Source organism: Adiantum capillus-veneris, chromosome 5 (genome assembly GCF_014529385.1).
Source record: "Adiantum capillus-veneris isolate H3 chromosome 5, ASM1452938v2, whole genome shotgun sequence".
Classification (NCBI taxonomy): domain Eukaryota; kingdom Viridiplantae; phylum Streptophyta; class Polypodiopsida; order Polypodiales; family Pteridaceae; genus Adiantum; species Adiantum capillus-veneris.
This window is the reverse complement of record NC_140935.1, coordinates 130,065,805-130,081,404: the sequence shown is the minus strand read 5'-3', so window position 1 is coordinate 130,081,404 and position 15,600 is coordinate 130,065,805. Positions and strand designations below refer to the sequence as shown.

General features: G+C 44.5%; 2 protein-coding genes across 9 annotated transcripts in view; one reads left to right on the top strand and one right to left on the bottom strand.

Moving 5' to 3' along the window:
* ATRX (P-loop containing nucleoside triphosphate hydrolases superfamily protein) overlaps window positions 1-15,600 on the top strand; it is a 172,871-nt gene that overhangs the window by 92,611 nt on the left and 64,660 nt on the right. The gene's annotated exons all lie outside the window — the stretch shown is intronic.
* LOC147458109 (uncharacterized) lies at window positions 10,474-12,701 on the bottom strand. Its single transcript, XM_086511889.1, has one exon. It carries the CDS (start codon window positions 12,643-12,645, stop codon window positions 10,474-10,476), a length of 2,172 nt encoding a protein of 723 aa, XP_086368015.1. The 5' UTR covers window positions 12,646-12,701.

Genomic DNA, 15,600 nt, shown 5'->3' with positions numbered 1-15,600 from the left:
TGTCTTAGCAGACACTGACTGTTAGTACCTACGTACTAGGGACACACATCTAGCACATGTACCAAATCGACAGTCACATCACACGACATCACAGGACATCACCAGACATCACAGGACATCACATGACATTCAACATTCATTCGGATCTTAGACCAATGATTTATCGGCAATGTAGCTAGCAATCACATCTAGGTCCAATCGGGAGCTCATCGATATCCAATTGACTAACCCCTATTGCAACCATGTCTATTCGAGATCAATCAGACCAAAATGCTGCAGTCATTTCGTCTGTCAGTTCCTGCACTCACAAGAAGTCAAGAACAAATCAGTATCATTATCAGGAATTCCATTTCATAAAGTCATCCAGTAGAATACTGTCAGCTCTCAGTATCCCTAAAGCTCAGAGAGACATCAGTGACTTTAGTATCAAAATCAAGGCATGTGTTGACAAAGGAGCGGAGTGACTCCCCTCTTGTGCATCCCACTGCACCAGATCTCCGGCCAAGCTGAGTTCTGGGTTCCGTTTGGAGTAGACTATGCTAAACCAAAACATCGAGGTAAAGTTTCACAATCCGAGGAGTATCTGCTAGGTCCTCCTCCTCCATCCACTGCGCATCAAATGCAGGAAAGTTCTTGAACTTAACCAAGAACCGCCTTCGGACTTTACCTTTCTTCGTATCCTTATGTGCCAAAATCTGTTCAGGAACAAGGATCTCCTCGTTTTCTTCCACTTCGGGTTACTCATCAGGCTCCCCATCATCAGGCACATCAGCCTTAACAGGTTTCAAGAGATTCACATGCAATGCATTGTGAATCCTCCAAGTATCTGGCAGTTTCAATCGGAAGGAGACATCATTTATCTTGTCAGTGATCTGGAAAGGTCCGTAGTATCACATACTAAGCTTTGGAAAAAGCCTCTCCTTTCCCTTTTTCTTTCGTAGGCGTGCCTTCTCAAAACGTATGAGCACCCAATCATCCTTCTTCAATTTCAAGTCGCGACGATGGCGATCCGCTGCCTTTTTCTGTCGTTCTTGAGACTCCTGCAAAGTCTCGCGAACCTTGGCAAAAGCCGTATCCAAATATCGCGAATATTTATCCGCTTCCAATATTCTGTCGTGCTTAGGAAGGATGGAACCTTTGCAGCACTTTCAACAATCTCACATGGCGTCTTCCCCGTCGAAGAGTGTATCGTGTTATTCTAGGCAAATTCCACCAAAGGTAAGTTCTTTTCCCATTGAGTCTTCTGATCCGAGATACAAGACTTCAATAAATCTAAAACCACTAAATTGGCAATCTCAGATTGCCCGTCAGTCTGCAAGTGGAACCATGACGAGAACTACAACCGCGCGCCAATGTTCTCCCAAATTGCCTTCCAAAACAAACTCATAAATGTGGGGTCTCTGTCGGAGACAATCGTCTCAGACGTGCCATGTAATCAGAAAATCATCGTGATCATTCTGTGTAATCGGGAGATCAAAAATGAAATCCATTTCAATTCTTTTCCAGGGGCGGGTGGGTATGGGTAAAGGGTGTAACAATCCCTGTGCCTTATGCCTGTCAAACTTGACCTTTTGGCATACTGCGCAAAACTCTTCCACGTCCGTTTTGAGTCACGGCCAAAAGAAGTATCTGTCTACCCCTTTCATGGTGGTACCAATGCTGCGGTGACCTGCAAAAGGTGGACAGTGGCATTCAGTCATAACCTTTTCCCTCAACGGCTGTGTAACGCACAACATAGTCTTTTTCATCAAGTAGCCTTCCCGAAGGGAGTATCCAGCTACTGTCTCTCCATCCCGTATCCGTGTGAAAATGTCTGCAAAATCTGTATCTGTGGCATACTGATCGACCATATCCTTGAAGTTCCTATGATGTATCGTGGAGATAGCTAGAACCAACGGTTTCCGAGACAAAGCATTTGCCACCACATTCTTCTGTCCTTGCACATGGACAATCTGGAAGTGGAACTGTGACAAGATGTTCGCCCACCGCATCTGCTTTTCCGAAAGCTGCTTCTGTGACAAGAAGTAGCACAAACTCTGATGGTCTGTAAAGACAGTAAAATCCGCTCCAAGTAGGTAATGCCACCACTGAGTAAGAGCATGGATAACCGCCAAAAGCTCTTTCTCATAAATCTGTGCTGTCATCTCCGGCGTAGAGAACAAACGGCTCTCATAAGCTATGACATGGCCTTCTTGCATCAAGACCGTACCCAGACTACGACCACAAGCATCACAATATACTTCAAATGACTTCTGCAAGTCCGACAAAGTCAAAATAGGTCCCGTAGTGAATTTCTCTTTCAATGTCCAAAAGGCAGTCACCTCTGTGGGTCCCCACGAAAAAGGTACTCCTTTCTGTGTCAAAGTATGCAAAGGGGAAGCAACCCTGCAAACTTTCGTATGAACCGCCTGTAGTACGAACACAGTCCCAAGAAGCTTCTAACTTCATGGACATTCCTCAAATCGGGCCAATCACGGATAGTCTCTATCTTGGCCGGGTCCATTTGCACTCCTGCTGCTGACACAATGTGTCCCAAAAAGTGTATCTCTGGTAGGAAAAATTCACTTTTCTTTGCATTAATCACTAACGTGTGATCTCGTAATGCCTGAAAGACTTGAAGCAAATGATCTCTGTGTTCTGCCTCATTCTTGGAGAAAACAATGATGTTGTCAAAGAAAGTGCCAACAAATAGCCTGTACTCTCGAAAAATGTTGTCCATCCTCCGGTTAAATGTCACAGGAGCATTGGTTAAGCCAAAAGGCATCACCAAAAACTCAAATAACCCAAAAGTCGTCCGAAAAGCTGTCTTGTAGACATCTCCTTGCGCTATCCTGATCTGACGATATCCACTATTCAAGTCAATCCTGCTAAAGCACGAGGATCCCTGTAACCTATCGAGTATATCATGGATCCTAGGAATCAGAAATCTGTTCTTGATGGTGATTTCGTTGAGAGTGCTATAATCAATGCACATTCTCCAAGATCTGTCTTTCTTGAAAACCAACAACACTGGAGAGCAATACGGTGAAGTACTAGGCTGGACAAGACCCTTTTCCAAGAGGTCTTTCACTAGGTTCATAATCTTTTCATTCTGTACTTGGCTCACACGGTAAGGTGGCCGGTTCGGTGGCGTGCTTCCAGGTATCAGATCAATGGTTTGATCTTCAGGCCCTCTGAAAAGCAATCGGCATGAGTGTGGAGAAGAATCTTGGCGTTCTTTTGATCAGGTCAAAACATAATACATATTCAACCTTTATCCATCGTTCAGTTCTCTCCCAAAAGAATGAGTAAGAAACTTAAGTTCATGAAGTACAATCTCTTAGCGCCTCATGTATCAAAGTCGCTTTCTCGGCCTGGTAGTCAACCACAACGTAGTTCTTGTGGTACCAAGAGATCTTGAGTAGAACGTCACTCGCGTGCCGTGAACACCCCTGTCATTGCAAACGAAGTTTGCCAATGCTCGGTGTAATGGCAACATCCCATCCGGGTGCCAGTCGAACTACCTCCGCCTGTGGCGTCAATCTGGCGGGCGTAATTCCAAATCGAGCCGCCAATTCCAAGTGAAAAGAAGTTGGCCTTGGCTCCTTCAAAAGAGCTTCTTGATCCTTCACTTTGCCCCAAAAGCGGCAAAGTTTGCACTTCCAGTCATTAGATTCGGTGCAGGTCCCACGCCATGTGGTACCAATTCTGCTTTTCTATCTGCCTTTTCTACCACATTCCTCAGCTGCTCTTGAACTCTCAGGCCTGTCGTTGTCTTTATCATTCTGTTCTTTCTGTGCCTTTTTAGGGCACTTGGCGGAGATATGTCCATGTTCCCCGCATCCAAAGCACTTCCCCTCTCTGATGAAGGGAGCTCTCTCCTCAAGAGTAAGCTTGGGTCGTGCATCCTTTTTCTCTGGGTTGCTCTTTTTCTTTCTACTTTCATTCCCAGAAGTCTGTTCGGCTCGTTGTGTCATGGCCTTATCTGTGGGGTAGGTCAAACTGCCAGAGTGAATGTCACAAGGCGGGCACCACGTGCCAATAGAAAAGAACAGATTGAACACACTTTTAGCACTTCAATAACAACTGAACTGAAAGAGAGAGAGACGACACGCGACACGGAGTGGCGGAATTGCACCCGAGAGAGTATTGGCCCGAAACCTTGGCGCCCCTTTCGGTATTTCTTTATATTACTGCCGATTCACAAAGTACAACAGCCGAGGAGCACCTGCTCTGCAATCTGCGCGCTAAAAAGTGCCAGAGAGGGCCCCCAAGGCTCATATTTAAAGGCCCAAAGCCTAAAAGCATCAAATATGAAAAGCTGACCCCAAAAAATCACTTTCCTAAAATTTCGGGATTTTCCTAAAAATCCGCCGCGAATTCCGGGACGTCCGTACAGGTGCCACATCATCATATTTTGATGTACAAAGTCTTTTGAGTGTTTTCTGCTTTATTTTTAATGCCTTTATATCATTTGGGGTCCCATCGGACGGGGTCCCCATAAGTTGGTAGGACTTCTTCTTCTGTTGCTTGTTCTTCTTATGGTTTCTAGAGTTATGGTTTGCAGGTTTTAGGGTTAGGGTGTCTGCTCTCGGGCAGCCACATCATCTGTAAGTTGGCTCCATTCTTTAGGCTTTGACACGTTAGCAGTTTGTTACAGTGAATGGCAAACCCCCGCTTCGCATGACTCATCAACTCCTAAATAGAAGCCGACTTCTATTCCAAGCAGTGATCTCGGATCTCTGTAGGTAGACTCAAGGTAAACCGCTCAATCTGTTCTCTGAACGAGATCTTCTTGAATGAAGAGGCGGGTAGGAAAGAGCTCCAGAATCTTTCATAGTAAGTATTGATTGTATCTTTCTTGGTCATCCGAAGATGGTTCCAAGCAACTCGTATATCTCATTCATATTCTTGTGTCAACCAAGAAGAAATAAAAAGCTTCTTAAATTTCAGCCATTTAACTGGCGTAGTCTTGTTTAAAAGAAGCGTGGACCACCAAGTACGAGCATTCCTCTTAAAGTAAGAGGCAGCTCTCCGAATCTTGGAGTGCTCTTAATAGCGTCCTCCCGCGAAAGCGATGTCAAACTGCTGTATAAAAGACAAAGCCTTCGAAGCATCTGAGTATCCTGAAAAAGTATCAAACTTGATCGAGTGGCCATCTTCTTTAAACTCTCGGACTTTCTTGCTTTTATCTTTGAGAAAGTCATACTGGTTGGCTTATTAAAAATTCTTCTTGTTCGCATAAAAGTTTCCGTTATCAGAGTCTGAACTGTCCGTAGACGACTCCTCTGTAGAAGTGTCACTCATTGGGCGAGACTTAGACTTCCTTGCCTTTTTCTTGCTTTTTTCGAAGCGTTGTTTCTTGCTTCGCTTTTTGCTTTTCCTTTCTTCTTCACTCGAGTTTGAAGAGCTAGAAGAACTGTCAGAAGAAGAAGAAGAAGAACTGGGTAGGTCTTCAAACTTGACGCGCTTCTTCAATTTCTTTGCCTTGTCAAATGTTGACAGACGACCCAAATATCCCGGGAAGTCAGTGCCTTTCTTCTGCTTTTTGCCTTTCTTTTGCACGTCGAAAAGCTGAGCAATTCGTGCATCAACCACGTTCTCCAGTTCCTTCTCCATATATTTCTTGGAGACAGAAGGTTTCTTGAGAGCGGCTTTCGGGAGTGGTGTTGTGGTTCTTTGCCACTCCATCTGTACCTCTTCCAAAGAGGTCTGGTTCATATATTTGCCATCTTCGGGTCCTTGGCAAAATTGAGCATCATCTTTGTTGCATCATCAATCAATTTTCGACGCTCCATCTCTTGCTGCTCTGTTGGAGTAGGCCTCGGCGGGCCATACTCCGTGCCGGAATCTTCGTTGTGATCGCCCGCATCTCCAGATGCAGAGGGAGTCGACTGAGCATTGCCTGAAGCCATAGGTTCCACGGAAAAAAAATTCGGGGATCGGATTTCCCGTAGAAGAGAAATCGGCCGTGCTGTGATACCACTGTTACAGACTTGGACACTCCAAGTCAAGAATCAATCGCGACAGCACCAAATAACCACTTCAAAACAATTCACAGATTACAATAGATTTGCAATGGCCCCGCGGAGTTCCATGCCTAGAGATATTGGCCCCAAAGACTGGCGCCCCTTTCGGTATTTCTTTTTATATTAATCAGATCAAAGTACAAGAGAGTGGCTAGGGTTTCACTCTCAGACTCTTCATCCAGATGCTCTGAGAAGTGAGACCCTCACCACTTATTTAAAGGTTACAAGGGATGCCCAAAAGCAGAGCCCCAAGAGCTTTCCAGTTAAAAGCACGAGAGCTCAAAAGCTCTTCTCTTTTTTTTATTAAAAAAAAAAGCATTCTCTTTCTTTCTCTTGCATAGAGTAAAAAGCAAGATTCGCGTCGCTCATCATTACATTTATAAAAAAAAAAAAAACCTCAGTGATTTCCAAAAATTAGGGTTTGTGGCAGAAATTAGGGTTTGCAGGTTTTTTAAGGGTTTTTGGCAGAAATTAGGGTTTCTGCTATCCGCCACGTCATCACTTTGTGACAGTGTGTCTATGTTCTGCTTCATCCTTGGAGAAGACTATAATGTCATCAGAGAAAGTGCGGACAAACAATCTATACTCTCGGAAAATCCTATCCATCATTTGGTTGAAAGTCGTTGGAGCGTTGGTAAGGCCAAATGGCATCACCAAAAACTCATCTAAATCGAAGCTCGTCCGAAAGGTTGTCTTGTAGACATCTTCCGACGCGATTCTGATACGATGATATCCGCTTTTCAAATCAATCTTGCTGAAACAAGAGGATCCCTGTAGTTGGTCAAGAATATCATCGATCCTTGGAGTCGAGAATCTCTTCTTAATAGCGATTTTATTGAGAGCTGAATCAATGCACATTCTCCAAGATCCGTCTTTCTTTAAAACCAACAACACCCGAGAGCAGTAGGATGAAGACTCGGCTGGATAAGACCCTTTTTCAAAAGGTCTTTCACTTGGTTCATAATCTCTTCATTCAGGGCTTGGCTAAAACGTTAAGGTGGCCGGTTCGGTGGTGTGCTTCATGGTATGAGATCAATGGTATGATCCTCAAGACGAGATGGTGGCAACTCGCCCGGCAGGCCCTCAGAGAAGCAATCGGAATGAGTGTGGAGAAAATCTTTGTGTTCTTTATGAATTTCAGACATGTTCGTTCTGTATTCATCACTCAACTCTTTCAAATAGATCAAGTAAACAAAGAGACTGGATTTCATTAATTTGGAAATGGCCGAAGCCGATACAATAGGGACAGACTCGATCTATTTTTTGGCCCTTTTCATCTGTCAATGTCGCTTTTTTTGCCTGATAATAGACCACGGCGTTGTTCCTAAGGTACCCAGGGACTCCTAAGAGGATCTTTAAAGGGCATTATGTAAAGGTTGCCCCAAATACCACTGACAATGCAACCGAAGTTTGCCAATGATAGGTGTAATGGCTATGTCCCTTCCGGGTGCCGCTAGAACTCCTTATGTTGGTGGTCCCATTCTATTGGGTGTAATCTCGAGCTGCGCTGCCAATTCAGGTGAAATGAAGTTGGCCTTGGCTCCTCCATCGAAGAAAATTAGGGCTTCTTGATCTTTCACTTTCCCCCAAGCTCGGCAAAGTTCTGTACTTTCTTCAATCATGCTTGGGTCAGTACCCATGCAATTTGCAACCAGTCCTGCTTCATCTTGCCTTTTTTTCCACGTTCCTCTTCTGCTCTCAAACTCTCTGGCCTATCTTCATGTTGTTCTTGCTGTGCCTTTTTGGGACACTTCGCGGAGACGTACCCCTGTTCCCCACAACCAAAACACTTCCCTTCTTGGATGTAATTGGCCCTCCCTCGAAGAGTGAGCTGGGGTCGTGTATCCTTATTTTTCTTTTCTTGGGAACTCTTTCTCTTTCTACTTCTATTGTTAGAGGTCTGTTGGGTTCTCTGAGTCAAGCTCTCATTAGTGGGGTAAGTCAAATTTTCTGAATGTATCACAAAACCCCGTTTCGCGTGACCCATCAATTCTTGAATAGAGTTTGACTTTTGTTCCAGGCAGTAGTCTTGGATCTTTGTAGGGAGTCCGTAACAAAACCGCTGAATCTGTTTCTTAAAAGAGACCTTTTTAAATGAAGAGGTTGGTAGAAAAGAGTTCCAAAATCTCTCGCAATAAGCGTCCAGAGAATCTCCCTTGGTCATCTCAAGCTGATTCCAAGTGGTTCGTATATCTTGTTCGTACTTCTGAGTCAGCCAAGAAGAAATAAAGAGCCTTTTGAATTTCAACCATTTAATTGGAGCTTCCTTTCTCAGAAGAAGAGTGGGCCACCATGTTCGAGGATTCCTTTGAAGAAGGATGTAACCCTCCTAATCTTGGAGTGCTCTTAGTAATGGCCTCCAGAGAATGCTATGTCAAATTGCTGAATGAAGGCCAAAGCTCTCGGAGCATCTTGGAACCCAGAAAACGATTCAAACCTAATCGACTGTCCACCTTCTTTGAATTCTTTTCCTTTCTTGCTTTTGTCACAAACCGGTGACATGGCATGGCCCTAACATCAAAATGGTGCAGCAGATACACACACACACACACCGGCTGGCAGGGTTGTGAAACGCGGATACAGGCTGACGTGACAGATTCTGGGATTTGCGTCGCATTTTCCGCTGACTGGCTGAGTGTACGGATCTCCGTGATCTGCGGCAGCTATACGGAATTATCTTTTTGTGCAAGGAAATCCTACGCAAGGCTGAAAATTAGAAGCTTTTGTGCGTTGCTTTATTTTTAAAAGCTTTTTAAAAGTTTGGCAGCTTTTGGGTGAGTCGACTTCCTCCGCGTCTGGGGATGCAGGAAGAGATCACGAAGAGGATTCTCACGAGAAGTACGGCCCGCCTTGGCCTACTCAGGCGGAGATTGAAGAGATGGAACGTCGACGATTGGTTGACGATGCGACAAAGATGATGATCAATCTTGGAAAGGATCCGAAGTTTGCAAAATTTTTGACAGACACCTTTGCTGAAGTGCACTCTCAGTGGCGGAAGGCCATAGAAGCACCCTTCAAACTAGCACTTAAGAAACTTCCTACTCCAAGGATGTTTACAGAGCAAGAATTAGAAGAGGTGACTTACACGGATTACCCATCTTTTTGACGCAAACAACAAAGCCAAAAAGTACGACAAAAAGCAGAAGAAAGGAACTGACTTCCCGGGTTAGTTGGGTCGTAAATCTACTTTTGCCTCGGCAAGAAAGTACAAGAAGCATGTCAGATTTGAAGCAGTATCCAGTTCTTCTTCTTCTTCTTCTTCTGACAGTTCTTCTAGCTCTACTGACTTGAGCAAAGAAGACAGGAAAGAGAAAAAGCGAAGCAAAAAGCAAAGCTTTGGAAAGGGCAAGAAAAAGGCAAAGAAGCCTAAGTTTCGCCCAGTTTCTGACAGTTCTACAGAGGACTCGTCTTCAGATAGTTCGGACGCCGATGATCACAAATTTTATGCGAAAAAGAAGAATTCTATAAAGCCAACCAGTATGACTTTCTGGAGGATAAAAGCAAGAAAGTTCAAGAGTTTAAAGAAGGTGGACAGTCAATTAAATTTGACACTTTTTCTGGATTTCGAGATGCTTCGAGGGCTTTGGCCTTCATACAGCAGTTTGATATACCTTTCTCTGGAGGGCATTACTTAGAGCACTCCAAGATCCGAAGGGCTACCTCTTACTTCAAGGGAAATGCTTTCACATGGTGGTCCACTCTTCTATGGAACAAGAAAGTGCTAGTTAAATGGTTGAAATTTAAAAGGCTTTTTATTTCTTCTTGGTTGACGCGGGAGTATGAACGCGACATACGAACTGCTTGGAATCTTCTCCGGATGACCAAGAAAGATACTTTCGACGCATATTGCGAAAATTTTTGAAGCTCTTTTCTATCCGCTTCTTCATTTAAGAAGATCTCGTTTAAAGAACAGATCATAGTTTTTCCATACGTCAATCACACGTCGGACGCACACGGGTACGGAAGTACGGAATAAGTACGGATCAGACCACCCAAAATTCCACACGTCAGTCTTAGGATGCTACATAGTAATTGTAGAAATACTTACTGCACCACCATGTTTAAAACTTTATAAGTTTATAGACAGACAAAAGTTAAAACTTAAAACAATAGAAACTTAAGAAATTAAAAGTGGACTGAGGACTCTGGAGAGTCGAGACTGGAGAGAATCAAGATGGTGCCTCAGACCTCTAAGTAATGATTGATAAAGTAACCTCCAAACAGAAAGGAGTCAAGAGTCAAGACAATAGAAGCAAGCCAAAAACATTCAGGAATCAGGAGTGTAGTCTCTTGAAGGCTGAATCCAAAACATAAGTAGGGAGGCGAGACTAGAGGCTAGAATCTAAACTGTAGACTCTAGAGTCAACAGTGAACAAAACACCATACGGGTAACGGCATGCCGCATAAGTAAATGTCAAAAACCATGGTCCAGACTCCATAAGCAGGCAGCCTGGCACAGTGAGCTCTAACTCTCACCATAGCTCACATCCTCATCGTCATAAGCAGCATCATCCTCATCCTCATCCTCATCCTCATCCTCATCCTCATCACCACCAACTGAGCATGATGCTCCAATATGACTGGTCCCAGCAATGGGAATAGGCTCTATCGCATCTGTAGTACTGTCTGCAATGGCCTCCTGAATCTCTTGCAAGGCAAGCAAGCGGTCCTCATCTTTTTCCTTATTGAGCATTTCCAATGTGACCTCCATTCTCTCATAGCCGCGCTCTTTGATTTTGGATATGAGCCTCAAGTTCGTGTGTATGTACACAAGCTTCTCTGTATGAGATGGGAGTAACCTATTTCTTCTCTTGGTATGAATGAGAGAGAAGGTGCTCCAATTTCTCTCACATGGAGAGGCACATGTCCCTTGCGAAAGCACTCTCAAAGCAAGAGCTTGCAAAGCAGGTGTGCAAGCCCCAAAAGTTTCCCACCATTTCACTCCCTCTTGCATCCTCAATGCATCTTTTACAATTGGATGAGCAAATGACTTGCTTTCAGCTTTATAAATGTCAAACTCATCAATTAGGGTGCCTTGCAAGGTCAAATCACCCTTGGTGTACCTGTCCAAGAATGTCATCCATCCTTCATGCACCTCGCCATCACTTTCTTGCCCTCTTCCTCGCCATATGGGATGCAACATGTATCCAACAGCATGTAACGGTGTGTGCAACATATTCCATCTTTGAATGCATAGATCCCTAATCTCTCTCATCCTTGCAGCATCAATGCCTTGCATGTTTTCAATTTGCTCTACCATGCGATCCGTAAGCTCGTACATGAGCCCCATGGTGGCTCCTTCCCTATCAGCCAAACGGAGAATTTTCAAAATCGGAGCACACATTTTCAAAATCAGCCTTGCCTCTTGCCAAAAGGATGCATTAAACACAATGTTCGAGACCTCAGTAGCCTTTTGAGTCTTGGATCTCTTCATCTTAACAAATTTGTCATCAATCATAAGCTTGCGCATACCTTGTATGCATCTCTCATCCATAAGATTGGCCAACATAATAAAGTAGTACGCAAATCGAGTGGCTGACGGCTTGACCAAGTCCTTCTTGCTAAGTTGCCGAAACAATGCCAACACAGTAGATTTTCTTGTCACAAATGTGACAATCTTTGTTGCATTCTCAAGCACTTTTCCAACCGAACCAATCTGTCCAATGTCCTCAAACAAAAGGTCCAAGCAATGGCAAGCACATCTGGTAAAAAAAATGTGTTTCCACTCCCTTTCAATCATCTCCCCAGCACCAACACAATTGGCTGCATTGTCCATGCATACCTGCACAACATTTGCTGGGCCAATCTCTCTGATAACCTGTTTGAGATGCTTAAAAATAAATTCCGATGTCTTTGTTTCCCCAGATGTGTCTACAGCTTTCAAAAACACTGACCCATGAATAGAGCATGCAAGAAAGTTAATGATAGGCCTGCGCCTAGTGTCAGACCACCCATCACACACTATAGAGCATCCATATCTTTTCCATTTCTCGCGTACACCCATGATCTCAGTCTTTACGCATTTAACCTCCTCATTCATTTCTGTGGTGCGCAAAGCATGATAAGAGGGGGGAACATACGAAGGACCTGCTTGCCCAATAGCTTTCACCATTTGCAAAAAGTAAGGGCTCCTTACTTTCCATGTAGGAACTTCCTCAGCATAAAAAAACCTGCGCAAGGCTTGGTCTGCTTGCTTCCGTGTTTGCAAGCCAAATGCACTCGCCAAACCCCCTTGAGAAACCTTCCTCTTTTTGCTTGAGGACCCCACATTGGACTTGGAAGAGCCACTTACATTAGTTGTTCCCTTAGCATGCGTACTCATTGAAGCACTTCCTTGAGCTTGAGAGGCATCTCCTTCCAAATCATTGACCAGTGCATCTACAAAAGCAGCTCTGTCTTCTCCCTCTGGCCTTGCATCTGCATGCAATCTTGTGACAATCTCTACAACATCTGCTGGGGCCTCATCACATGGGCCTCCCACACCATGGCCAGCAATGCCCAAAATATGTGCACGGATACGCAAAGGACCACCGTCCCATGAATGCCCACAAAAATTACATTTACAAGTCCATTTTCCTTTTGGAAGACTCTTCACTTGCTGCACATACTGCCACTCGGGACGCTTGGTTCGGCCCATCTGCAAACTTGCAAAGAATTCGGCTTGGAAGTTGGAACTTGGAAGATGGTGCAACGAGCTTGAGCCTTGCCACTTGGAGTACTGAGCTGGCTGCCGCGCTATGTGTTGGGGGAGAGGCTGGAGGCAAGAGAGAGTGCGACCCGAGGGCGGAGACTCGAGAGAATGGGCGGGCCGCGGGCTGATGTCCAAGCCTCACAAGTTCATACACGCTCTGTGACAGTGTGAGTGTCTCTGCAATCTCTGTATATTCTATGCAGAGACATTCGCCTGCAAACTATACGAGCGCGCGGCCCAAATAATGCAGCCGAAACTTTTTTGCCCACATTTTTTGCCACGCTGGCTGCACGTATGAAATCCTCTTCCGTACTTCATCCGTACCCGCACACGTACGGCAGTACGGCAGGCCTTCCGTACGCGAACGAAAAAAACTATGGAACAGATTGAGCGCTTTAGTTGCGGACTTCCAACGAAGAGTTCGAGATCACTGCTTGGAACAAAAGTCAGATTCTATTCAAGAACTGATGAGTCATGAGAAACGTGGTTTTGCCATACACTCAGGCCGTTTGACTTACCCCACAGATGAGATCGTGACGCAGAAAACTGAACAAACTTCTAAAAATGAAAGTAGAAAGAAGAAGAGCTCCCAACATCAGAAGCATAAGGATGCACGACCTCGGCTCACTTCTCGAGAGAGAGCCAACTACATCAAAGAGGGGAAGTGTTTTGGATGCAGGGAACAAGGACACATCTCCGCGAAGTGCGTGCCCTAAAAAGGCACTGAAAGAACAAGATGAAGAAAGGCCAGAGAGTTCGAAATCAGCTGAGGAACGTGGACGAAAAGGCAAGATGAAAGCGGGACTGGTTCCAGATTGCATGGGTACTGACCCACGCACGATTGATGAGAGTATAGAACGTTGCCGAGCTTGGGGCAAAGTGAAAGATCAAGAAGCCCTGATTTTCTTTGATGGAGGAGCCAAGTCCAACTTCATTTCACCTGAATTGGCGGCGCGGCTCGTGATTAGGACCCGATTGGATGGGACCACAAGCAGAGACAGTTCTAGCGGCACCTGGTAGGGACATAGCCATTACACCTATCACTGGCAAACTTCGGTTGCATTGTCAGGGGTGTTTGGGGCACGAAGACTTCTACATAATGCCCTTGGAAGGTTGTGATGTTCTCCTGGGAATCCCTTGGTACCATAAGAACATTGCCATGCTCGATTATCGCACGAAGAAAGCGACACTAACTACTGAAAAGGGCCGAACCATTATACTTGATGTAAAACTTAAGGGCGAGTCTGGCTCTATTGTATCGGCTTCGGCGGTTTCAAAATTGATGAAATCCAGTTTGTTTGTTTACTCGGTCTTTTTGAAAGAGTTGAATGATGATCATAGGACAAATATATCTGATCTAGAAAAAGAACTCCAAGATTTTCTCCACACTCATACCGATTGCTTTTCTAAGGGCCTGCTAGGCGAGTTGCCACCAGCTCGTCCTAAAGATCATACCATTGATTTGATACCTGGAAGCACGCCATCGAACCGGCCACCTTACCGAGTGAGTCGAGCCCAGAATGAAGAGATTACGAACGATGTGAAAGACCTCTTGGAAAAGGGTCTTATCCAGCCGAATACTTCACCTTACTGCTCTCTGGTGTTGTTGGTTTTGAAGAAAGATGGATCTTGGAGAATGTGCATTGATTATAGAGCTCTCAACAAAATCACCATCAAGAACAAATTTTTGATTCCTAGGATCGATGAAATTCTAGACCGACTATAGGGATTCTCTTGTTTGAGCAGGATTGATTTGAAGAGCGGATATCATTAGATTAGAATCGCACCAGGAGATGTCTACAAGACAGCTTTTCGGCGAGCTTCGGTTTATATAAATTTTTGGTGATGCCTTTTGGGCTTACCAATGCTCTAGCGACCTTTAACGGAATGATGGATATGATTTTCAGAGAGTACAGATCTTTTGTGGCACTTTCTTTGATGACATTATTGCCTTCTTCAAGGATGAGGCAGAACATAGAGAACATCTGCTACAGGTCTTTCAGGCATTACGAGATCACAAGTTGGTAATTAATGCAAAGAAGAAAGAATTTTTCTTACCAGAGATACACTTTTTGGGACACATCGTCGCAACAGCAGGAGTGCAGGCCAAGATAGAGATTATTCGTGATTGGCCCGATTTGAAGAATGCCCATGAAGTTAGAAGCTTCTTGGGCTTATGTTCATACTATCGGCGGTTCATTAGAAAGTTTGCAGAGGTTGCTTCCCCTTTGCATATCTTGACACAGAAAGGAGTCCCTTTCTCGTGGGGACCCATAGAGGTGATTAATCGCCTTTCAAACATTGAAAGAAAAATTGACTACAGGACCAATGTTGACTTTGCCGTATTTGCTGAAGTCATTCGAATTATATTGTCATGCTTGTGGTTGTAGTCTGGGTGCGGTCTTAATGCAAGAAGGCCATGTCATTGCCTACGAGAGCCGATTGTTCTCAAGGCCGGAATTGACAGCACATATAGATGAGAAAGAGCTTTTGGCTGTTATCGATGCTCTTACTCAGTGGCAACATTACCTACTCGGAGCCGATTTTACGGTCTTCACTGATCATCAGAGTTTTACGCTACTTCTTGTCACAGAGAAAGAGCTTTTGGCGGTTATCCATGCTCTTACTCAATGGTGACATTACCTACTCGGAGCTGATTTTACGGTCTTCATTGATCATCAGAGTTTACGCTACTTGGTGGCAGAGAAATAGTTATCAGAAAAGCAGATGCGGTGGGCAAACATCTTGTCACAGTTTCACTTACAAATTGTCCATATGCAGGGACAAAAGAATTTGGTGGCAGATGCTTTGTCCCAAAAGCCGTTGGTTCTAGCTATTTCCGTGATACATCATAGAAGCTTCGAGGATATGGTCGATTACTTTGCCACAGATTCGAATTTT

What these genes read in the sequence shown, in the direction of transcription:
- LOC147458109 (XM_086511889.1), bottom strand. Translation starts at nt 12,645, where the DNA reads ATGGGCCGAACCAAGCGTCCCGAGTGGCAGTATGTGCAGCAAGTGAAG.